This window comes from Pseudophryne corroboree, chromosome 8 (assembly GCF_028390025.1).
Source record: "Pseudophryne corroboree isolate aPseCor3 chromosome 8, aPseCor3.hap2, whole genome shotgun sequence".
Classification (NCBI taxonomy): Eukaryota; Metazoa; Chordata; class Amphibia; order Anura; family Myobatrachidae; genus Pseudophryne; species Pseudophryne corroboree.
Genome location: NC_086451.1, coordinates 208,528,895 through 208,553,531, shown reverse-complemented (window position 1 = coordinate 208,553,531; position 24,637 = coordinate 208,528,895). Strand labels below are relative to the sequence as shown.

Below are 24,637 nucleotides of genomic sequence, written 5' to 3'. Positions count from 1 at the left end.
GCGTACATAAACCGCCAGGGCGGAACAAAGTGCAGAGCGGCAATGGCAGAGGCCACAAAGGTGCTTCGTTGGGCAGAAAGGCATACAAGCGCTTTATCAGCAATCTTCATTCCAGGAGTGGTCAACTGGGAAGCAGACTTCCTCAGCAGACACGATCTCCATCTCGGAGAGTGGGGTCTTCATCAAGAGGTCTTTGCAGAAGTGACAAGTCTTTGGGGAATTCCTCAAATAGACTTGATGGTGTCTCGCCTCAACAAGAAACTTCAGAGATATTGTTCCAGGTCGAGAGACCCTCAAGCAATAGCAGTGGACGCCCTAGTGACACCGTGGGTGTTTCGGTCGCTTCCACTCATTTCAAAAGTGATAAAGATCATAAGAAGAACAAAGGTTCAAGCGATCCTCATTGTTCCAGATTGGCCAAGGAGGGCTTGGTATCCAGATCTTCAGGAATCACTCATAGGAGATCCCTGGCCTCTTCCTCTGAGGGAGGATCTGTTACAGCAGGGGCCGTGCGTGTTCCGGAGGATCTGTTACAGCAGGGGCCGTGTGTGTTCCAAGACTTACCGCGACTTCGTTTGATGGCTTGGAGGTTGAACGCCGGATCCTAGCCCGAAAGGGTATTGCCAAGGAAGTCATCCCCACTCTTATTCAGGCCAGGAAGGGAGTAACGTCTAAACATTACCACCGTATTTGGAGAAAATACGTGTCTTGGTGTCAATCCAAGAAAGCTCCTACGGAAGAATTTCAGTTAGGACGCTTTCTCCAGTTTCTACAAGCCGGTGTGGATGCGGGCCTAAAGTTGGGCTCAATTAAAGTTCAAATTTCGGCTTTATCGGTTTTCTTCCAAAAACAATTGGCCTCCCTTCCAGAAGTTCAGACCTTCGTGAAAGGCGTATTGCACATCCAACCTCCCTTTGTGCCCCCAGTGGCACCATGGGATCTTAACGTGGTGTTGCAATTCCTTCAGTCTCATTGGTTTGAACTTTTACAGGAGGTAGAGTTGAAATTCCTTACTTTGAAAGTGGTCATGCTGTTGGCCTTGGCATCCGCAAGGCGGGTGTCTGAATTGGTGGCCTTGTCTCACAAGAACCCTTATTTGATCTTCCCTGAAGATAGAGCAGAGTTGAGGACTTGTCAGCAGTTTCTGCCAAAAGTGGTTTCATCGTTCCACTTGAACCAACCTATTGTGGTGCCAGTGGCTACTGACGCCTTGCTGGAATCAAAGCTTCTCAATGTAGTAAGAGCTTTGAAAATTTATGTCGCCAGAACGGCTCAGTTTAGGAAAACATAGGCTCTGTTTGTCCTGTATGCTCACAATAAAATTGGGGCTCCTGCTTCCTAGCAGACTATTGCGCGCTGGATCTGTCATACGATTCAGCAGGCTCATTCTATGGTTGGATTGCCGTTAGCGAAATCAGTGAAGGCCCATTCTACCAGGAAGGTGGGCTCGTCCTGGGCGGCTGCCCGGGGAGTCTCGGCATTACAACTTTGCCGAGCAGCTACTTGGTTGGATTCAAACACCTTTGCAAAGTTCTACAAGTTTGATACCCTGGCGAATGAGGACCTCATGTTTGGTCAATCGGTGCTGCAGTGTCATCCGCACTCTCCCGCCCGTTCTAGAGCTTTGGTATAAACCCCATGGTTCTTGATGTGTCCCCAGCATCCTCTAGGACGTATGAGAAAATAGGACTTTAATACCTACCGGTAAATCCTTTTCTCTTAGTCCGTAGAGGATGCTGGGCGCCCGTCCCAGTGCGTACTATGGTGGTCATCGGTAAATTTCTTCGCATCGCAGCGATTTTCCGCTTAGTGCGCATGCGCAATGTCCGCACTGCGACTGCGCCAAGTAAATTTGCTATGCAGTTAGGAATTTTACTCACTTTTTTTTCTTCGTTCTGGTGATCGTAATGTGATTGACAGGAAGTGGGTGTTTCTGGGCGGAAACTGGCCGTTTTATGGGAGTGTGTGAAAAAACGCTACCGTTTCTGGGAAAAATGCGGGAGTGGCTGGAGAAACGGAGGAGTGTCTGGGCGAACGCTGGGTGTGTTTGTGACGTCAAACCAGGAACGACAAGTACTGAACTGATCGCACTGGCAGAGTAAGTTTCGAGTTACTCAGAAACTGCACAGAGATGTCTTATCGCAATATTGCGAATCTTTCGTTCGCAATTTTAAGAAGCTAAGATTCACTCCCAGTAGGCGGCGGCTTAGCGTGTGCAAAGCTGCTAAAAGCAGCTTGCGAGCTAACAACTCGGAATGACCACCTATATCTGCAGTTATTAGTTGTGGTTACACACGTGTTGTGTTACGTTTATAGTCAGCCTGTTGCTGATGTTGTTCATGCCGTTGACTTGCGTTGTGTTAAATGCCATGTTGTATGGCATGCTTGAGGTGTGAGCTGGTATGTATCTAACCTTAGTTTAACAATAAATCCTTTTCCTCGAAATGTCCGTCTCCCTGGGCACAGTTCCTATAACTGAAGTCTGGAGGAGGGGCATAGAGGGAGGAGCCAGTTCACACCCCTTTGAAAGTCTTAAAGTGCCCATGTCTCCTGTGGATCCCGTCTATACCCCATGGTTCTTGATGTGTCCCCAGCATCCTCTACGGACTCAGTGAAAAGGATTTACCAATAGGTATTAAAATCCTATTATTGTGTCTAGTCACAGGAGATTTCCTCTAATAGTCCCTGGCTGTGTACTACAAAGTTTTCAGATCTGGGTTTAGCCTTTGCCAAGGTTTTCTGCACATCTGACACCTGGCCTGAGAGCTTGGCAATCTCTTCTCTACTCCTTCCCAATTTGGTCAGAGAGTCAGACAAAAGAGATTCCTTCTCCTCCAGCTTTTGTGTTAAAATTGTTCACCTGCTCTTGAAGAAAATCACATTTTTCCTTAAGCTCTTCTAGCTCCGGGTCCTTTTAATTGGACATTCATTTCAAGGCCACTTATCATGTGACACCAAAAAAAAGATTCCATGCTAAAATCTTCCCCAAGGTCTGGATTACTCCCCAATAAACTCTCCACTTCACTCTCCAACTGTGGGGCTTTAATAGGGTCACATAAGTTCCTGACCTGAGGCGTTAGAGCTGTCACCCCTTTTGTTTTTTTAGCAAGAATTCTCTTTTTGTTACCCATTTGAAGAGACACTTCAGAATAGGCTGTATATCTGAAAATCTTTATTCCCCCTGTTACCTTTGAAAACTGCAAGTGAAAGGGAAAATAAAAATTCCTTTTTTTTTTAGCACAGATTAAGCTTTTAGCAAAGCACTGAAAGGTAGCATGTACATAGTGGTCACAAATACCTTACACTGGTAGTGCAAATAAACAACTTCTCCCTTCAGGCTCTTAAAACTAGAACTCAGGGATTGCTGGGACACATAGTGCCATAAAATTTCTCTATTTAAATAGAACCACATTTATAAAAGGTTTCAACTTTGCTTGATTGGTCTTAATGAGCTAATTCACAGGGACCTGACTCCCACTACCAGATTTTGCAGGCACAGGGAGAAATAAGTTTGGAAAAGAAATGCAGTCATAAATTATCAGATGCTTGCAACCCCTTAGAGCAAATCAACACCACTACTTTCAATGAATGGTGCAAAGCAGGAAAAACAGAACAGTCCAGGCAAACTGTCTAACCTCTTTGCTCCCAATGCAAACCTTTGCACCAAAATCAAACACATTCAGTTTAAACAAAACATATCATTATTTTTACCCCGTGGGGTTGGTTTTAACCACTACTCACAACACCCTTGGTTTGGTACTGATACCCACAAGTTCAGCTTGGTCTGGAGTTCGCTGGTATGTGTTCCGCAACCTTGCAGCTTTTGGGTCCTCTGCCACGTGTGACACGACTAGCAGAAGGGTCCCTGTTCAGGCGCATTTGAAACAGGAGTCTTGCTAGAATGTGCTCTGCTACAAAAATTCCACCAGCGACCGACTCCAGGCTTGTGCAAAAACAACGAATACCTTTTAATCAGGTTGCTGAAATACAGAGAAACACATAAAACAAAGATCACTGTCTTTAGTATAAACAACCAGGAAGGTTAGGCCCTGCCTCACTCCCTCTTATTAAATAAGGAACCCTTCAGGTCCCGGCATCCTGACACTAGTGACCCAGCCCTCGGCATCCTGACACTAGTGGCCCAGCCCTCCGTATCCCACTGTCCCTAGCAGGCCTATCACCTGGACACTAACTGCCTTCAGGAGCCCTGACTCATGGAAGAGACTCTGCTTTAAACACAGCACCCAGGTGCTGGCTCATGAAGCAGCTTCTTGGGCTAAGAAGCCTATAAGACCTGGTCTGGGCCAAATGGATGGGTACCTGGTCCATTCACACTTCCCTCCTGCCCCCAGGACCCTGTGTGTAGCTTACAGGTGGCAAAGTACCTCTCCTGCCACAAAATGTAATAATAATATGTTTTTAAAACCTTGAAATGCCAAACCTCTCACTTCATATGGAATCGTAAACGCCCACGTATCAGACTTAAATTGCTTCAGCGCACTTCTAGAGGGGGTGGTCTGTCTATCCCTGACTTTAGAAAAGACTTCTATGCTGCACAGCTTTCGCACTGTGTACAATGGTGTAATATGGGTGGAATGGGTAAGGTTTGGTTAAAGATCGAAGCTGGGGAGATGGGCTTAGCTACGATGTCATCATTATTGTGGCTTCATAGGAGTCGACATCCTCGAACTGTCCTCTCCCATCCTGTTGTACACCGTTTGTTAGCTACTTGGGATCTGGTAAAAAGATGGTTTAATTTGGTCTCGCATCCATCACCACTAATTCCATTATTCCATAGCCCGACCTACCCCCCTGGTATGTGCAGGTCCTCTTTTACTACCTGACTCTTAGGCAACATATTCTATATTAACGATATCACTACGGACGCAAACTTCCCTCAGTTTTCTGACATCCGGAATGGAACATCAATCCCACCCACAGATTTTTTTCACTATCTTCAAATTGGACACTTTCACTCCTTAATCGTTTCAACTCTCACTAATATAAATCTGTCTTTTTTTTAATATGTTTGCTGGAAACGCTCCGCTACTAAGGGCTTAATTTCCAGCATTAACGCCCTATTAAGCGAAGACTCCAACCCTGCTTGGGCCCCTTGCGAAGTAGCGTGGGAATCTGACATAGAACACACTATAGTTAGTGAAGACTGGGCTGAAATATGGGACAACGTGGTCTCCAGTTCAATCTGTGTAAAAATCAAAGAGAACATTTATAAATTGTATACCGCTGTTACTATGTGCCTTCCCGTTTAAAGACTATGTTCCCTGATGTCTCGGATAGGTGTTGGAGGGGATGTGTAGACGAGGGCTCTTTTATGCACATCTGGTAGTCTTACCCGAAACTTGCTATGATTTGGCGGGAGATAATTGCCTTACTCTCACACCTATTTGAAACCACTATCTCTTTCGACCCCCAATATTTCTTGCTCCCTCTGACTCTCCCCAACCTCACTCGACACCAAAACAAACTATTTTGACACATAGGGGTAAATTTACTAAGATTCGCGTTTTCCCGTTTGAGGTCAAAGTTCAATCACGAATGACATCGAAAGTGTAAATATGCAACTTTTTGAATTGATTACGACTAATTTACTAAGCTGCCGTATTCTGCATTTTCGGGTTTTCCGATGTCGATGTCATTCGTTTTTTCTCTGACGTCCTAGTGGATGCTGGGGACTCCGTCAGGACCATGGGGATTAGTGGCTCCGCAGGAGACAGGGCACAAAAATAAAGCTTTAGGATCAGGTGGTGTGCACTGGCTCCTCCCCCTATGACCCTCCTCCAAGCCTCAGTTAGGTTTTTGTGCCCGTCCGAGCAGGGTGCAATCTAGGTGGCTCTCCTAAAGAGCTGCTTAGAAAAAGTTTTTAGGTTTTTTATTTTACAGTGAGTCCTGCTGGCAACAGGCTCACTGCAACGAGGGACTTAGGGGAGAAGAAGTGAACTCACCTGCGTGCAGGATGGATTGGCTTCTTAGGCTACTGGACACCATTAGCTCCAGAGGGATCGAACACAGGCCCAGCCATGGAGTCCGGTCCCGGAGCCGCGCCGCCGACCCCCTTGCAGATGCCGAAAAGTGAAGAGGTCCAGAAACCGGCGGCAGAAGACTTTTCAGTCTTCATGAGGTAGCGCACAGCACTGCAGCTGTGCGCCATTGTTGTCACACACTTCACACCAGCGGTCACGGAGGGTGCAGGGCGCTGCGGGGGGCGCCCTGGGCAGCAATGAGAATACCTTGTTCTGGCTAAAAAATACATCACATATAGCCCCTGGGGCTATATGGATTTATTTAACCCCTGCCAGATCTCACAAACACCGGAGAAGAGCCCGCCGAAATAGGGGGCGGGGCCTATCTCCTCAGCACACAGCGCCATTTTCCTGCTCAGCTCCGCTGCGAGGAAGGCTCCCAGGACTCTCCCCTGCACTGCACTACAGAAACAGGGTAAAACAGAGAGGGGGGGGGGCACTTTTTTGGCGTTTTTTGATATATTAAGCTGCTATAAGGGAGACAACACTTCTATAGGGTTGTTCCTATATATTTATAGCGCTTGGGTGTGTGCTGGCAAACTCTCCCTCTGTCTCCCCAAAGGGCTAGTGGGGTCCTGTCTTCGATAAGAGCATTCCCTGTGTGTCTGCTGTGTGTCGGTACGTGTGTGTCGACATGTATGAGGACGATGTTGGTGTGGAGGCGGAGCAATTGCCGGTAATGGTGATGTCACCCCCTAGGGAGTCGACACCGGAATGGATGGCTTTGTTTTGATAATGTCAGCACATTACAAAAATCAGTTGACGACATGAGACGGCCGGCAAACCAGTTAGTACCTGTACAGGCGTCTCAAACACCGTCAGGGGCTGTAAAACGCCCTTTACCTCAGTCGGTCGACACAGACCCAGACACGGACACCGAATCTAGTGTCGACGGTGAAGAAACAAACGTATTTTCCAGTAGGGCCACACATTATATGATCACGGCAATGAAGGAGGCTTTGCATATCTCTGATACTGCATGTACCACAAAAAGGGGTATTATGTGGGGTCTGAAAAAACTACCTGTAGTTTTTCCTGAATCAGACGAATTGAATGAAGTGTGTGATGAAGCGTGGGTTAACCCCGATAGAAAACTGCTAATTTCAAAGAAGTTATTGGCATTATATCCTTTCCCGCCAGAGGTTAGGGCGCGCTGGGAAACACCCCCTAGGGTGGATAAGGCGCTCACACGCTTATCAAAACAAGTGGCGTTACCGTCTCCTGAAACGGCCGCCCTCAAGGATCCAGCGGATAGGAGGCTGGAAACTACCCTGAAAAGTATATACACTCATACTGGTGTTATACTGCGACCAGCCATCGCCTCTGCATGGATGTGCAGTGCTGGGGTGGTTTGGTCGGATTCCCTGACTGAAAATATTGATACCCTAGATAGGGACAGTATTTTATTGACTTTAGAGCAATTAAAGGATGCTTTTCTTTATATGCGAGATGCTCAGAGGGATATTTGCACTCTGGCATCGAGAGTAAGTGCGATGTCCATATCTGCCAGAAGAAGTTTATGGACGCGACAATGGTCAGGTGATGCGGATTCCAAACGGCATATGGAAGTATTGCCGTATAAGGGGGAGGAATTATTTGGGGTCGGTCTATCGGATTTGGTGGCCACGGCAACAGCCGGGAAATCCACCTTTTTACCTCAGGTCCCCTCCCAACAGAAAAAGACACTGTCTTTTCAGCCGCAGTCCTTTCGTTCCTATAGGAACAAGCAGGCGAAAGGACAGTCATATTTGCCCCGAGGCAAAGGAAAGGGTAAGAGAGTGCACCAAGCAGCTTCTTCCCAGGAGCAGAAGCCCCCCCCGGCTTCTGCAAAGCCCTCAGCATGACGTTGGGGCTTTACAAGCGGACTCAGGGGCGGTGGGGGGTCGACTCAAGAATTTCAGCGCACAGTGGGCTCACTCACAGGTGGACCCCTGGATCCTGCAGATAGTATCTCAGGGTTACAGGTTGGAATTCGAGAAGTCTCCCCCTCGCCGGTTCCTAAAGTCTGCTCTGCCAACGTCTCCCTCAGACAGGGCGACGGTATTGGAAGCCATTCACAAGCTGTATTCTCAGCAGGTGATAGTCAAGGGTACCCCTCCTACAACAGGGAAAGGGGTATTATTCCACACTATTTGTGGTACCGAAGCCGGACGGCTCGGTAAGACCTATTCTAAATCTGAAATCTTTGAACCTGTACATACAAAAATTCAAGTTCAAGATGGAGTCACTCAGAGCAGTGATAGCGAATCTGGAAGAAGGGGACTTTATGGTGTCCCTGGACATCAAGGATGCTTACCTGCATGTCCCAATTTGCCCTTCACATCAAGGGTACCTCAGGTTCGTGGTGCAAAACTGTCATTATCAGTTTCAGACGCTGCCGTTTGGATTGTCCACGGCACCTCGGGTCTTTACCAAGGTAATGGCCGAAATGATGTTTCTTCTGCGAAGAAAAGGCGTATTAATTATCCCTTACTTGGACGATCTCCTGATAAGGGCAAGGTCCAGGGAACAGCTGGGGAACGTAGTAGCACTAACCCAAGTAGTGCTGCAACAGCACGGGTGGATTCTGAATTTTCCAAAATCTCAATTGACCCCGACGACACGTCTGCTGTTCCTGGGAATGATTCTGGACAAGGTTCAGAAAAAGGTGTTTCTTCCGGAGGAGAAAGCCAGGGAGTTATCCGAACTTGTCAGGAACCTCCTAAAACCAGGGAAAGTGTCTGTGCATCAATGCACAAGAGTCCTGGGAAAGATGGTGGCTTCTTACGAAGCGATTCCATTCGGCAGATTCCACGCACGAACGTTTCAGTGGGATCTGCTGGACAAATGGTCCGGATCGCATCTGCAGATGCATCAGCGGATAACCTTATCGCCACGGACAAGGGTGTCTCTTCTGTGGTGGTTGCAGAGTGCTCATCTGTTAGAGGGCCGCAGATTCGGCATACAGGACTGGGTCCTGGTGACCACGGATGCCAGTCTGAGAGGCTGGGGAGCGGTCACACAGGGAAGAAATTTCCAGGGAGTATGGTCAAGCCTGGAGATGTCTCTTCACATAAATATACTGGAGCTAAGAGCGATTTACAATGCTCTAAGCCTGGCAAAACCCCTACTTCAGGGTCAGCCGGTGTTGATCCAGTCGGACAACATCACGGCAGTCGCCCACGTAAACAGACAGGGCGGCACAAGAAGCAGGAGAGCAATGGCAGAAGCTGCAAGGATTCTTCGCTGGGCGGAAGATCATGTGATAGCACTGTCAGCAGTGTTCATTCCGGGAGTGGACAACTGGGAAGCAGACTTCCTCAGCAGACACGATCTACACCCGGGAGAGTGGGGACTTCATCCAGAAGTCTTCCACATGATTGTGAACCGTTGGGAAAAACCAAAGGTGGATATGATGGCGTCTCGCCTCAACAAATGAGAATTATACGGCAAAGGGGAGTAAGAACGATACTCGTGGCTCCGGATTGGCCAAGAAGAACTTGGTACCCGGAACTTCAGGAGATGCTCACGGAAGATCCGTGGCCTCTACCTCTAAGACGGGACCTGCTTCAGCAGGGACCGTGTCTATACCAAGACTTACCGCGGCTGCGTTTGACGGCATGGCGGTTGAACGCCGAATTCTAAGGGAAAAAGGCATTCCGGAAGAGGTCATTCCTACACTGGTAAAAGCCAGGAAGGAGGTGACTGCACAACATTATCACCGCATTTGGAGAAAATATGTTGCGTGGTGTGAGGCCAGGAAGGCCCCCACGGAGGAATTTCAATTGGGTCGATTCCTACATTTCCTGCAAACAGGATTGTCTATGGGCCTCAAATTGGGGTCCATTAAGGTTCAAATTTCGGCCCTGTCGATTTTCTTCCAGAAAGAATTGGCTTCAGTTCCTGAAGTCCAGACTTTTGTAAAAGAAGTACTACATATACAGCCCCCGGTTGTGCCCCCAGTGGCTCCGTGGGACCTTAATGTAGTTTTGGGATTTTCTCAAATCCCATTGGTTTGAGCCACTCAAATCGGTGGATTTGAAATATCTTACATGGAAAGTAACCATGCTACTGGCCCTGGCTTCAGCCAGGAGAGTGTCAGAATTGGCGGCTTTATCGTATAAAAGCCCATATCTGATTTTCCATTCGGACAGGGCAGAACTGCGGACGCGTCCTCAGTTTCTGCCTAAGGTGGTGTCAGCGTTTCACCTGAACCAGCCTATTGTGGTGCCTGCGGCTACTAGCGATTTGGAGGATTCCAAGTTGCTGGACGTTGTCAGGGCATTGAAAATATATATTTCAAGGACGGCTGGAGTCAGAAAATCTGACTCGCTGTTTATACTGTATGCACCCAACAAGTTGGGTGCTCCTGCTTCTAAGCAGACGATTGCTCGTTGGATTTGTAGCACAATTCAACTTGCACATTCTGTGGCAGGCCTGCCACAGCCTAAATCTGTCAAGGCCCATTCCACAAGGAAGGTGGGCTCATCCTGGGCGGCTGCCCGAGGGGTCTCGGCATTACAACTCTGCCGAGCAGCTACGTGGTCGGGGGAGAACACGTTTGTAAAATTCTACAAATTTGATACCCTGGCTAAAGAGGACCTGGAGTTCTCTCATTCGGTGCTGCAGAGTCATCCGCACTCTCCCGCCCGTTTGGGAGCTTTGGTATAATCCCCATGGTCCTGACGGAGTCCCCAGCATCCACTAGGACGTCAGAGAAAATAAGATTTTACTTACCGATAAATCTATTTCTCGTAGTCCGTAGTGGATGCTGGGCGCCCATCCCAAGTGCGGATTGTCTGCAATACTTGTACATAGTTATTGTTACAAAAAAATCGGGTTGTTATTGTTGTGAGCCGTCTGTTCAGAGGCTCCTACGTTTGTCATACTGTTAACTGGGTTCAGATCACAAGTTGTACGGTGTGATTGGTGTGGCTGGTATGAGTCTTACCCGGGATTCAAAATCCTTCCTTATTGTGTACGCTCGTCCGGGCACAGTATCCTAACTGAGGCTTGGAGGAGGGTCATAGGGGGAGGAGCCAGTGCACACCACCTGATCCTAAAGCTTTATTTTTGTGCCCTGTCTCCTGCGGAGCCGCTAATCCCCATGGTCCTGACGGAGTCCCCAGCATCCACTACGGACTACGAGAAATAGATTTATCGGTAAGTAAAATCTTATTTTTTGGCAGTGTTTTACGTGAGTGACTTGTAAAACACTGCCGACTTTAATACAATGAATCTCGGCCGGATCTGAGAGATCCGTGCTGGGCTTCATTGTGCACTTTTTTCAAAAAAAAAAAAAGTTTAAATGTAAAAAAAAAAATTGCGTGGGGTCCCCCCTCCTAAGGCAAACCAGCCTCGGGCTCTTTGAGCCGATCCTGGTTGCAGAAATATGGGGAAAAAATGGACAGGGGTTCCCCCATATTTAAGCAACCAGCATCTGGCTCTGCGCCTGGTCCTGGTTCCAAAAATACGGGGGACAAAAAGAGTAGGGGTCCCCCGTATTTTTGAAACCAGCACCGGGCTCCACTAGCTGGACAGATAATGCCACAGCCGGGGGTCACTTTTATACAGTGCCTTGCGGCCGTGGCATCAAATATCCAACTAGTCACCCCTGGCCGGGGTACCCTGAGGGAGTGGGGACCCCTTCAATCAAGGGGTCCCCCCCCCAGCCACCCAAGGGCCAGGGGTGAAGCCCGAGGCTGTCCCCCCCATCCAATGGGCTGCGGATGGGGGGCTGATAGCCTTTGTGATAAGTGTTTGATATTGTTTTTAGTAGCAGTACTACAAGGCCCAGCAAGCCTCCCCCGCAAGCTGGTACTTGGAGAACCACAAGAACCAGCATGCGGCGGAAAAACGGGCCCGCTGGTACCTGTAGTACTACTACTAAAAAAATACCCCAATAAAGACATTACACACACACCTTGAAAGTATAACTTTAATACATCCATCCACACCTCCATATACACATACTTACCTTATGTTCCCACGCAGGTCGGTCCTCTTCTCCAGTAGAATCCATGGTGTACCTGTAGAAAAAATTATACTCACATAATCCAGTGTGTTCGGCTCCTCGGGAAATCCTTTTGTAATCCACGTACTTGAAAAAATAAAAAAACGGATACCCGACCACGAACTGAAAGGGGACCCATGTTTTCACATGGGCCCCCTTTCCCCGAATGCCAGAAACCCACTCTGACTGATGTCTAAGTGGGTTTCTTCAGCCAATCAAGGAGCGCCACGTTGTGGCACCCTCCTGATCGGCTGTGTGCTCCTATACTGTATGACAGGCGGCACACGGCAGTGTTACAATGTAGCGCCTATGCGCTCCATTGTAACCAATGGTGGGAACTTTCAGGTCAGCGGTGAGGTCACTTTCGGTCAACCGCTGACCTGAAAGTTCCCACCATTGGTTACAATGGAGCGCATAGGCGCTACATTGTAACACTGCCGTGTGCCGCCTGTCATACAGTACAGGAGCACACAGCCGATCAGGAGGGTGCCACAACGTGGCGCTCCCTGATTGGCTGAAGAAACCCACTTAGACATCAGTCAGAGTGGGTTTCTGGCATTCGGGGAAAGGGGGCCCATGTGAAAACATGGGTCCCCTTTCAGTTCGTGGTCGGGTATCCGTTTTTTTATTTTTTCAAGTACGTGGATTACAAAAGGATTTCCCGAGGAGCCGAACACACTGGATTATGTGAGTATAATTTTTTCTACAGGTACACCATGGATTCTACTGGAGAAGAGGACCGACCTGCGTGGGAACATAAGGTAAGTATGTGTATATGGAGGTGTGGATGGATGTATTAAAGTTATACTTTCAAGGTGTGTGTGTAATATCTTTATTGGGGTATTTTTTTAGTAGTAGTAGTACTACAGGTACCAGCGGGCCCGTTTTTCCGCCGCATGCTGGTACTTGTGGTTCTCCAAGTACCAGCTTGCGGGGGAGGCTTGCTGGGCCTTGTAGTACTGCTACTAAAAACAATATCAAACACTTATCCCAAAGGCTATCAGCCCCCCATCCGCAGCCCATTGGATGGGGGGGACAGCCTCGGGCTTCACCCCTGGCCCTTGGGTGGCTGGGGGTGGGGACCCCTTGATTGAAGGGGTCCCCACTCCCCCAGGGTACCCCGGCCAGGGGTGACTAGTTGGATATTTGATGCCACGGCCGCAAGGCACTGTATAAAAGTGACCCCCGGCTGTGGCATTATCTGTCCAGCTAGTGGAGCCCGGTGCTGGTTTCAAAAATACGGGGGACCCCTACTCTTTTTGTCCCCCGTATTTTTGGAACCAGGACCAGGCGCAGAGCCCGATGCTGGTTGCTTAAATATGGGGGAACCCCTGTCCATTTTTTTCCCATATGTCTGCAACCAGGATCGGCTCAAAGAGCCCGAGGCTGGTTTGCCTTAGGAGGGGGGACCCCACGCAAATTTTTTTTGCAAATTTATAACATTTACCCCCCCTTCCCACTGAAAAACATGCACGGATCTCATGGATCCGTGCTTGCCTATACAAACACGGGATAAAAAAGCAGGTCTGTTTTTTTTTAGCACTTTTTTTTCGATTTGTATTTTATCACGGCAGTGTTTGGCTATTGTCGGCAGTGTTTGTGTTTTGCACTTTTTAGTAAATTCCCGATTTCTACCAAATTGCAGGCGTATTTGACCGATGGTGTATTGATTCGTGATTTTTTTCAAGGACTTCCAAAATATTACGAATGCCCTCATCACTGCCGTGATTTTTGCTTAGTAAATTACCGAGATGACACTTTGAAGAAAAAACGGCATCTCGGTCAAAATCGGGACCTTAGTAAATATACCCCATAGTTTCAACTATGACATGCCAAATAGCTGCCGACTGGAAAAACCTAACACTTCCCATGCAGGCAATAGTTTCCCGAATATGGTATGTATAGAAAATGGAATACATGACTGCTATTATTAGAAATTCTACTAAAACATTTTGCAAAGTCTGGTCTCCTTGGCTGACATCTCATAACGCTTCCTCACCATTTGTTTCCTGTTATACTAAAAATACTTTCAATCCCGAGCATGGAGGTTACCCCCCCTTCTCTTCTCTTTTTGACGTATTCTTTTTCTTTCTGCAGTCGCTTTCCTCTCTCTCTTTTCTATTTCTCCCTCCTTCTTCTATGCTCTATCATTAGTTCTCTTTGACAGATGGCCACACCGTTTCTGCGAGAATTATTTTTTTGTTATTTCATTTTTAAAACTGGATCACATCTGTAGTTGATATAATCCATTGAAATTTTATATGTAACTACAATGCACAAGGTCGTCTTGCAAGATCTGTATGTTGTTTCCTTATGTGATCCTTTCAACAAAATGTGTTGGAAAAAAAAGTGTCATATATCACATTAATCAGCACAGTCTCCTTGTGCGTCCTTGCCACACTGCGACTAAGATGCATTTTCTGCAGAGAAAGACACAGAACACTAGCAGAGTTGCAGAGGACCTGGCGGCACACTGGGTGAGGTAGTTCAGGCTAGAGGTATAAGGACACATCTGTATTTATATGATGTATACCAGTGATTGCAGAATACGCCACCTTTGAAAGAATATGCTTTGATATGTAATGTTCCAATTTACATTTTCTATTCAAATATTATATACACATTTAGCATTATAATTACACTGTAAAACATTTCTTGTTACAGACATGTGAACATCATGTTTTGGACTTGAGCATTGCCACTTTAGGTAAGTGTTGACAGCTATCATTCTCTTGTCCACAGGAGGGAGCTATCAGATAGATTATGCTTTACTGTATCTGTTCCTGTGTGGGTGTGTGTCTTCATGTCTCCCATATTATGTGAGAGGTCAGCTTGCATATTCGATCTTCTGTTTATGTCCTTGAAATAGAATGCAAAAATGATTTATATGAAAAATATAATGTATAAAAATAAAAATAAAATCTCATATGCACGCATCCTTAGGATGTCAAGTTGGAATATGGTGTTGAAGCCCTGTTGGGTGATATGTTAACCTTTATCTTTACCTGGAGACCGAATTGTTTCTGATATTGACATTAATGGGATCCTTTAAAATCAAGCCGCTTTGTTCCTTATACTTTGTATTATATTTGGTCTGGAGCTGTTGATACTAAACTACTATTCTCTGCTGTTACTTGGATTTAGCACTGTTGAATATGAATTAGGCTTGTCTTGATAAAGATTCTTGCTTTTGAATCGAAACGTTGGCTGAATAAAGCCTTGAATTACTGATATATCTCTCTTGGACTATTTATTGGAGGAGAGTGCCCCCCCAGACGACTGGAACTTCGTATATTGACGTGGACCTACCCTATCTAGGTGAAATCCACTGGGAGCACCCCAAAAGTTGATTATCCATATGGATGTGAGTGCAGGACACACACATATATATATTTTTATATATCTATAGATATATATATATATATATATATATATATAGTCCCTCTATTGCTGAATAAGCAAATGGCACGTCACTCCAGGTTACTGGAAAAAGGGTTTTAATGGTCCATGACAAATTCCATGGTCAAGCCATGCTGCATATTTAACCATTGCTTGACCATGGAATTTGTCATGGACCATTAAAACCCTTTTTCCAGTAACCTGGAGTGACGTGCCATTTGCTTATTCAGCAATAGAGGGACTATACAAATACAGCATGGGCACCCAGGTCACTGCTTTTCCTCATATCAGGAGTGCCGGATAATTTAAAGATATATATATATACAGGTTGAGTATCCCATATCCAAATATTCCGAAATATGGAATATTCCGAAATACGGAATTTTTTGAGTGAGAGTGAGATAGTGAAACCTTTGTTTTCTGATGGCTCAATGTACACAAACTTTGTTTAATACACAAAGTTATTAAAACTATTGTATTCAATGACCTTCAGGCTGTGTGTATAAGGTATACATGAAACATAAATTAATTGTGTGAATATACACACACTTTGTTTGATGCACAAAGTTATTAAAAATATTGGCTAAAATGACCTTCAGGCTGTGTGTATAATGTGTATATGAAACATAAATGTATTCTGTGCTTAGACATAGGCCCCATCGCCATGATATCTCATTATGTATTCAATTATTCCAAAATACGGAAACATCCGATATCCAAAATACTTCTGGTCCCAAGCATTTTGGATAAGGGATACTCAACCTGTGTATATATATATATATATATATATATATATTTATTTATATTGTACATGCAGGATGATCACAGTTAAGCGAGGATAGTGGCAAGACTGAATACTAGTCACTATTTATGGCCACCTTTAGCCATACTGCACTTTTATAGTAAATCTATGGAACGATTGTTGTGACTTTGCAATTCTCACAATGTCTTTTCATTCCTGTTAACATAAGCTCAGGGTCTACAAATACAGTGTTGTATTGCAACGCCACTCACATGCACTGTGCCAGCAATTTGTTCCCATGCTGTCATAAAAATTGTGTTTCATTTGTAATCATTAAATTACTTTTTTTCCCCCTACATTTTACCTTGATTCAATTATGAGTGATCAAACTCAGCAATGTTGTTAAATATAATGCAGATATTTTAAGGGAAATAAAATGTAGGGAACTGAAAACGCTGTCCTTTCCCTCTCATCTTCATATTTAAATCTATTATATAGCCCAGTGTTTAATAACCTGTGGTAAGTGCAGTCCTAGAAGTACAGATAGTCAATACCTTGAACATTTTATTACGCTCTCACTGCTACAATAAATATGCTCTGCTTCTAACGCTGTTGTTCAGGGTGTGAGGTAACACATTTTACTATCCCCAGGGGCACCGAGAGGAGAAGGGGGTCAGGTTACAAATAAACCATGCTCAAAAAAAGGATTGTTTTTCATGCACGGCTCATTATGGTTTTTGGATCAATCGTGTAGGCATGATGGATCTTTGCGATCAATCCAAAAACTGATGCTATCATTGATGTTCTCTTACCTGTTCCCCCGTAATCTTCATTGTTACGTGCATGAGGGAATATAATATCCATCCAGGAGTAGATCAGTATAATTTTCAAGATTATTCTGTGTCTTAAATACAAAGATACTGATCCTATATCTATTCAAAAGATGGATACGGGGCTACTGATCGGCCATCCCTACTCTGTAGGGGCTACAGTGTGAATTTGTGCATTCATCTAGTTTAATTAAGAAATAAGCTTCTTGCATTCTTTTGCATCCTCTCCAGACGCCAGTATCCCAGTGTGCAGATATATGTGCCTACTATACTAATGTATACATGCATACCCTCCAACTGTACCTTTTTAATTGGTACAGTACCTTTTTTTTATGGTCTGTACCGATTTTTGGCTCTCCAAACTTCCATTGAAAGTTGAGGAAAAAGGGCGTGACCATGCCCCCTTTACCCGTGACCACACCCCCTTTTCTCATACGTCCTAGAGGATGCTGGGAACTCCAAAAGGACCATGGGGTATAGACGGGATCCGCAGGAGACATGGGCACACTATAAGACTTTGAATGGGTGTGAACTGGCTCCTCCCTCTATACCACTCCTCCAGACTCCAGTTAGACTCTGTGCCCAGAGAGACTGGACACACACTAGAGGAGCTCTCCTGAGTTTCTCTGAAAAGACTTTATGTTAGGTTTTTTTATTTTCAGGGAGACCTGCTGGCTACAGGCTCCCTGCTTCGTGGGAGTGAGGGGAGAGAAGTCAGACCTACTTCTTCTGAGTTCAAGGGCTCTGCTTCTTAGGCTACTGGACACCATTAGCTCCAGAGGGTCTGATCACTTGGTTCGCCTAGCTGCTCGTTCCCGGAGCCGCGCCGTCACCCCCCTCACAGAGCCAGAAGAAAGAAGCTGGGTGAGTATTAGAAGAACAGAAGACTTCAGTGACGGCAGAAGACTTTAGAGTCTCTGAGGTACCGCGCAGCGGTCGCGCTGCGCGCCATTGCTACCACACACAGGCGGCACTACACAGGTGCAGGGCGCAGCTGGGGGCGCCCTGGGCAGCAATTATACCTCATATAATATCCTGGCAAAGCAGTATACAGTACATAGGCACTGTATACAGACCCCCGCCAGTAAAAAACTGTGAAAAATTAGCGGGGCTGCAGCGCGCCGAGCAGGGGGCGTGGCTTAGCCCCCACAACTCTATACAGCGCCATTTTCTCCTCACAGAGACGCTGGCCCTCCAAAACGCTGTGAAAAAAACTAACAGTGTAAAACGGAGGGGGGCTCAGTTGCTTAGTGCACTATGGGCTCATATAAGATGCACTATATATGTATAAATGTGCGTGTGGTTAATGAGTTGTAAAAAAGTTTGTGTTTTCCCTGTCAGGATTCTACCCATTATAGCGATGTAGTACACGTGTGTCGACATGTGTGTGGGCTCTGTCACAAACAGCTATGGGATCCCTCTGTCGGCGTTGCCGACTCCTGCTGGTACTTGATTCAGTAGATGAAGTGTCAGCATGTCGGTAGTTGTAAGCTTTTCTAAAGTAAACACTGTACGGGAAGACACAGTCGTATGTGGGTGACCCTGTCGGCACCAACTCTATTACTGGGTGTAAATTAGCATGATAATGTAAAAAAAAAAACATATACCGGTGTATGTGTGTGTGTGTATATATATATATATATATATATATATATATATATATTATGTATGGTACGGATACCTTGAGCTGTAGCTTTAGCACAGACGTGGTAGTATTTGTGGGGGAGTGATATTAACATTATGTATATATATTTCCCTCAGACCCCTCTGGGTCGCAAGTATGTTATTTTGCCCGGTTACTACTCCCTGTTGTCGACGAATACTATGTTTTCTCTGACGTTCTAGTGGATGCTGGGAACTCCGTAAGGACCATGGGGAATAGACGGGCTCCGCAGGAGACTGGGCACTCTAAAAGAAAGATTAGGTACTATCTGGTGTGCACTGGCTCCTCCCTCTATGCCCCTCCTCCAGACCTCAGTTAGAATCTGTGCCCGGCCAGAGCTGGGTGTTCCTAGTGGGCTCTCCTGAGCTTGCTAGAAAAGAAAGTATTTGTTAGGTTTTTTTATTTTCAGTGAGATCTGCTGGCAACAGACTCACTGCTACGTGGGACTGATGGGAGAGAAGCAAACCTACCTGCTTGCAGCTAGCTTGTGCTTCTTAGGCTACTGGACACCATTAGCTCCAGAGGGTTCGAACACAGGGCCTGACCTCGATCGTCCGTTCCCGGAGCTGCGCCGCCGTCCCCCTTGCAGAGCCAGAAGACAGAAGAAGAAGGATGAAATCGGCGGCAGAAGACTCCTGTCTTCATTAAGGTAGCGCACAGCACTGCAGCTGTGCGCCATTGCTCCCACAGCACACCACACCACACACTCCGGTCATTGTAGGGTGCAGGGCGCTGGGGGGGTCGCCCTGGGCAGCAATAATATTACCTTTTGGCATAAAATACACATAATACAGTCAGTAAACTGTATATGTGTAAAAACCCCGCCATTAAGTTACAGAAAACGCGGGACAGAAGCCCGCCGCTGTGGGGGCGGGGCCTTCTTCCTCAGCACACCAGCGCCATTTTCCCTTCACAGCTCCGCTGGAAGCACGCTCCCCAGGCTCTCCCCTGCAGTATCCAGGTACAAGACGGGTTAAAAAGAGAGGGGGGGCACATAAATTTAGGCGCAAATCGATACAAACAAGCAGCTATTGGGAAAATCACTTATTAGCAGTGTAAATCCCTGTGTTATATAGCGCTGTGGTGTGTGCTGGCATACTCTCTCTCTGTCTCCCCAAAGGACTTTGTGGGGTCCTGTCCTCAGTCTGAGCATTCCCTGTGTGTGTGCGGTGTGTCGGTACGGCTGTGTCGACATGTTTGATGAGGAGGGTTACGTGGAGGCGGAGCAGGGGCAGATACATGTGGTGTCGCCCTCGACGGGGCCGATACCTGATTGGATGGATATGTGGAAGATCTTAACCGACAGTGTCAACTCCTTACATAAAAGGTTCGATGACGCAGCAGCCTTGGGACAGCCGGGGTCTCAGCCCGCGCCTGCCCAGGCGACTCAGAAGCTGTCAGGGGCTCATAAACGCCCGCTAGCTCTGATGGTAGACACAGATGTCGACACGGAGTCTGACTCCAGTGTAGATGAGGATGAGACAAATGTACAGTCTACAAAAGCCATCCGATGCATGATTACTGCAATGAAAGATGTATTGCACATTTCTGATATTAACCCGGTTACCACCAAAAGGGGTATTATGTTTGGGGAGAAAAAGCAGCCAGTGACTTTTCCCCCATCTAATGAATTAAATGATTTGTGTGAAGAAGCGTGGAGTTCCCCTGATAAGAAACTAGTGATTTCTAAGAGGTTACTGATGGCGTACCCTTTCCCGCCAACGGATAGGTTACGTTGGGAAACATCCCCTAGGGTGGACAAGGCGCTAACACGCTCATCTAAAAGGGTGGCACTGCCGTCTCAGGATACGGCCGCCGTAAAGGATCCTGCGGATAGAAAGCAGGAAGCTATCCTGAAGTCTGTGTATACACACTCTGGTACTCTACTGAGACCTGCTATTGCTTCAGCCTGGATGTGTAGTGCTGCAGCAGCATGGACTGATACCCTGTCATACAACATTGATTCCCTCGACAGGGATACTATTTTGCTAACCATCGAACATATAAAAGACGTCGTCTTATATATGCGGGATGCACAGAGGGACATTTGCCTGCTGGCATCTAGAATTAATGCAATGTCCTTTTCTGCCAGGAGAGTATTATGGACTCGGCAGTGGACAGGTGATGCTGATTCTAAAAAACACATGGAGGTTTTGCCTTATAAGGGGGAGGAATTATTTGGGGACGGTCTCTCGGACCTCGTATCCACAGCAACTGCTGGGAAGTCGACTTTTTTACCTCAGGTTCCCTCACAGCCTAAGAAAGCACCGTATTATCAAATGCAGTCCTTTCGGCCTCAGAAAGGCAAGCGGGTCAGAGGAGCATCCTTTCTGGCCAGAGGCAAGGGTAGAGGAAAGAAGCTGCACCAGGCAGCCAGTTGCCAGGAACAAAAATCCTCCCCTGCTTCCACTAAGTCCACCGCATGACGTTGGGGCTCCACAGGCGGAGCCAGGTGCGGTGGGGGCGCGTCTCCGAAACTTCAGCAACCAGTGGGTTCGCTCACAAGTGGATCTCTGGGCTTTACAAATTGTATCTCAGGGATACAAGCTGGAGTTCGAGGCGACTCCCCCTCGCCGTTACCTCAAATCAGCCTTGCCAGCTGCTCCCAGGGAAAGGGAGGTAGTACTGGCGGCAATTCACAAGCTGTACCTCCAGCAGGTGATAATCAAGGTCCCCCTCCTTCAACAGGGCAGGGGTTACTATTCCACAATGTTTGTGGTACCGAAACCGGACGGTTCGGTGAGACCCATCCTGAATTTAAAATCCTTGAACACTTATATAAAGAAGTTCAAGTTCAAAATGGAATCGCTCAGGGCGGTTATTGCAAGCCTGGAAGAGGGGGATTTTATGGTGTTGCTGGACATCAAGGATGCTTACTTGCATGTCCCCATTTACCCACCTCACCAGGAATACCTCAGGTTTGTGGTACAAGACTGTCATTACCAATTCCAGACGTTGCCGTTTGGTCTCTCCACGGCACCGAGAATATTTACCAAGGTAATGGCCGAAATGATGATACTCCTTCGAAAGAAGGGAGTTATAATTATCCCATACTTGGACGATCTCCTCATAAAAGCGAGGTCCAGAGAGTAGTTGTTGGTCAGCGTAGCTCTCTCTCGGGAAGTGTTGCAACAGCACGGCTGGATTCTGAATATCCCAAAGTCGCAGCTGATTCCTGCGACGCGTCTGCTTTTCCTGGGCATGATTCTGGACACAGAACAGAAGAAGGTGTTTTTCCCGGTGGAGAAGGCCCAGGAATTGTCATCTCTGGTCAGGGACCTCCTGAAACCAAAACAGGTGTCGGTGCATCACTGCACGCGAGTCCTGGGAAAGATGGTGGCTTCTTACGAAGCAATTCCCTTCGGCAGGTTCCATGTAAGGATATTTCAGTGGGATCTGTTGGACAAATGGTCCGGATCGCATCTTCAGATGCATCGGTTGATCACCCTGTCCCCAAGGGCCAGGGTGTCTCTGTTGTGGTGGCTGCAGAGTGCTCATCTTCTCGAGGGCCGCAGGTTCGGCATACAGGACTGGGTCCTGGTGACCACGGATGCAAGCCTCCGAGGATGGGGGGCAGTCACTCAGGGAAGAAACTTCCAAGGACAGTGGTCAAGTCTGGAGACTTCACTACACATAAATATACTGGAACTAAGGGCCATTTACAACGCCCTGAGTCAAGCAGAGCCCCTGCTTCAAAACCACCCAGTTCTGATTCAGTCAGACAACATCACGGCGGTCGCCCATGTAAACCGCCAGGGCGGCACGAAAAGCAGGATGGCAATGGCAGAAGCCACAAGGATTCTTCGATGGGCGGAGAATCACGTGCTAGCACTGTCAGCAGTGTTCATTCCGGGAGTGGACAACTGGGAAGCAGACTTCCTCAGCAGGCACGACCTCCACCCGGGAGAGTGGGGACTTAATCAAGAAGTCTTCACACAGATTGTAAATCGCTGGGAACTGCCACGGGTGGACATGATGGCGTCCCGCCTCAACAAAAAGCTAAAAAAATATTGCGCCAGGTCAAGTGACCCTCAGGCGATAGCTGTGGACGCACTAGTGACACCGTGGGTGTACCAGTCGGTTTATGTGTTCCCTCCTCTTCCTCTCATACCCAAGGTACTGAGGATAGTAAGAAAGAGAGGAGTAAGAACTATACTCATCGTTCCGGATTGGCCAAGAAGAACTTGGTACCCAGAACTACAAGAAATGATCTCAGAGGACCCATGGCCTCTGCCTCTCAGACAGGACCTGTTGCAGCAGGGGCCCTGTCTGTTCCAAGACTTACCGCGGCTGCGTTTGACGGCATGGCGGTTGAACGCCGGATCCTAACGGAAAAGGGCATTCCAGATGAAGTGATTCCTACGCTGATAAAAGCTAGGAAGGATGTGACAGTAAAGCATTATCACCGCATATGGCGGAAATATGTCGCTTGGTGTGAAGCCAGGAAGGCCCCAATAGAGGAATTCCAGCTGGGTCGATTTCTGCACTTCCTACAGTCAGGGGTGTCTATGGGCTTAAAATTGGGGTCCATAAAGGTCCAGATTTCGGCCCTATCTATTTTCTTTCAAAAAGAACTGGCTTCACTGCCTGAAGTTCAGACGTTTGTTAAGGGAGTGCTGCATATTCAGCCCCCTTTTGTGCCTCCAGTGGCACCTTGGGATCTTAACGTTGTGTTGGATTTCCTGAAATCACACTGGTTTGAGCCACTTAAGACCGTGGAACTAAAGTATCTCACGTGGAAGGTGGTCATGCTGTTGGCCTTAGCTTCGGCTAGGCGTGTGTCAGAATTGGCGGCTTTGTCATGTGAAAGCCCATATCTGATCTTCCATATGGACAGGGCGGAATTGAGGCCTCGTCCCCAATTTCTCCCAAAGGTGGTATCAGCGTTTCATCTGAACCAACCTATTGTGGTGCCTGCGGCTACTCGGGACTTGGAGGATTCCAAGTTGCTGGACGTAGTCCGGGCTTTGAAAATTTATGTTTCCAGGAAGGCTGGAGTCAGGAAAACTGACTCGCTATTTATCCTGCATGCATCCAACAAGCTGGGTGCTCCTGCTTCAAAGCAAACTATTGCTCGCTGGATCTGTTGCACGATTCAGCTGGCACATTCTGCGGCTGGACTGCCGCATCCTAAATCAGTAAAAGCCCATTCCACAAGGAAGGTGGGCTCTTCTTGGGCGGCTGCCCGAGGGGTCTCGGCTTTACAGCTTTGCCGAGCTGCTACTTGGTCGGGTTCAAACACATTTGCTAAATTCTACAAGTTTGATACCCTGGCTGAGGAGGACCTTGAGTTTGCTCATTCGGTGCTGCAGAGTCATCCGCACTCTCCCGCCCGTTTGGGAGCTTTGGTATAATCCCCATGGTCCTTACGGAGTTCCCAGTATCCACTAGGACGTCAGAGAAAATAAGAATTTACTCACCGGTAATTCTATTTCTCGTAGTCCGTAGTGGATGCTGGGCGCCCGTCCCAAGTGCGGACTCTCTGCAATACATGTATATAGTTATTGCTTCACTAAAGGGTTATTGTTATGAGCCATCCGTAAAAGGAGGCTCAGTTGTTGTTCATACTGTTGACTGGGTATGGTTATCACAAGTTGTACAGTGTGATTGGTGTGGCTGGTATGAGTCTTACCCTGGATTCCAAATCCTTTCCTTGTTGTGTCAGCTCGTCCGGGCACAGTTTCCTTAACTGAGGTCTGGAGGAGGGGCATAGAGGGCGGAGCCAGTGCACACCAGATAGTACCTAATCTTTCTTTTAGAGTGCCCAGTCTCCTGCGGAGCCCGTCTATTCCCCATGGTCCTTACGGAGTTCCCAGCATCCACTACGGACTACGAGAAATAGAATTACCGGTGAGTAAATTCTTATTTTATGTCGACCATAATATTTCCTGGTTAGATCCACAATAATGGCATTCAGTACATGTTCATACACATTCAGAACACATTAATGTCACTAGGGACCCTGCTGTT

At 47.1% G+C, this 24,637-nt stretch overlaps 1 protein-coding gene and 1 long non-coding RNA gene across 5 annotated transcripts in view; one reads left to right on the top strand and one right to left on the bottom strand.

Annotated features, from left to right (window-relative positions):
* Positions 1-24,637, top strand: part of EDA2R (ectodysplasin A2 receptor) — a 272,056-nt gene that overhangs the window by 218,944 nt on the left and 28,475 nt on the right. For all 4 annotated transcript variants that reach the window (XM_063937068.1, XM_063937069.1, XM_063937070.1 and 1 more), the window contains one exon: positions 14,698-14,740. In XM_063937068.1, coding sequence (XP_063793138.1) covers positions 14,698-14,740 — 43 coding nt within the window. The remainder of the gene's footprint in view (positions 1-14,697; positions 14,741-24,637) is intronic.
* Positions 3,758-24,637, bottom strand: part of LOC134948824 (uncharacterized) — a 218,538-nt gene continuing 197,658 nt past the window's right edge. Inside the window, exons 3-4 of the long non-coding RNA XR_010183036.1 lie at positions 14,033-14,215; positions 3,758-3,980 (exon numbers count right to left, since the gene is read on the bottom strand). This is a non-coding gene — a long non-coding RNA (uncharacterized LOC134948824). The remainder of the gene's footprint in view (positions 3,981-14,032; positions 14,216-24,637) is intronic.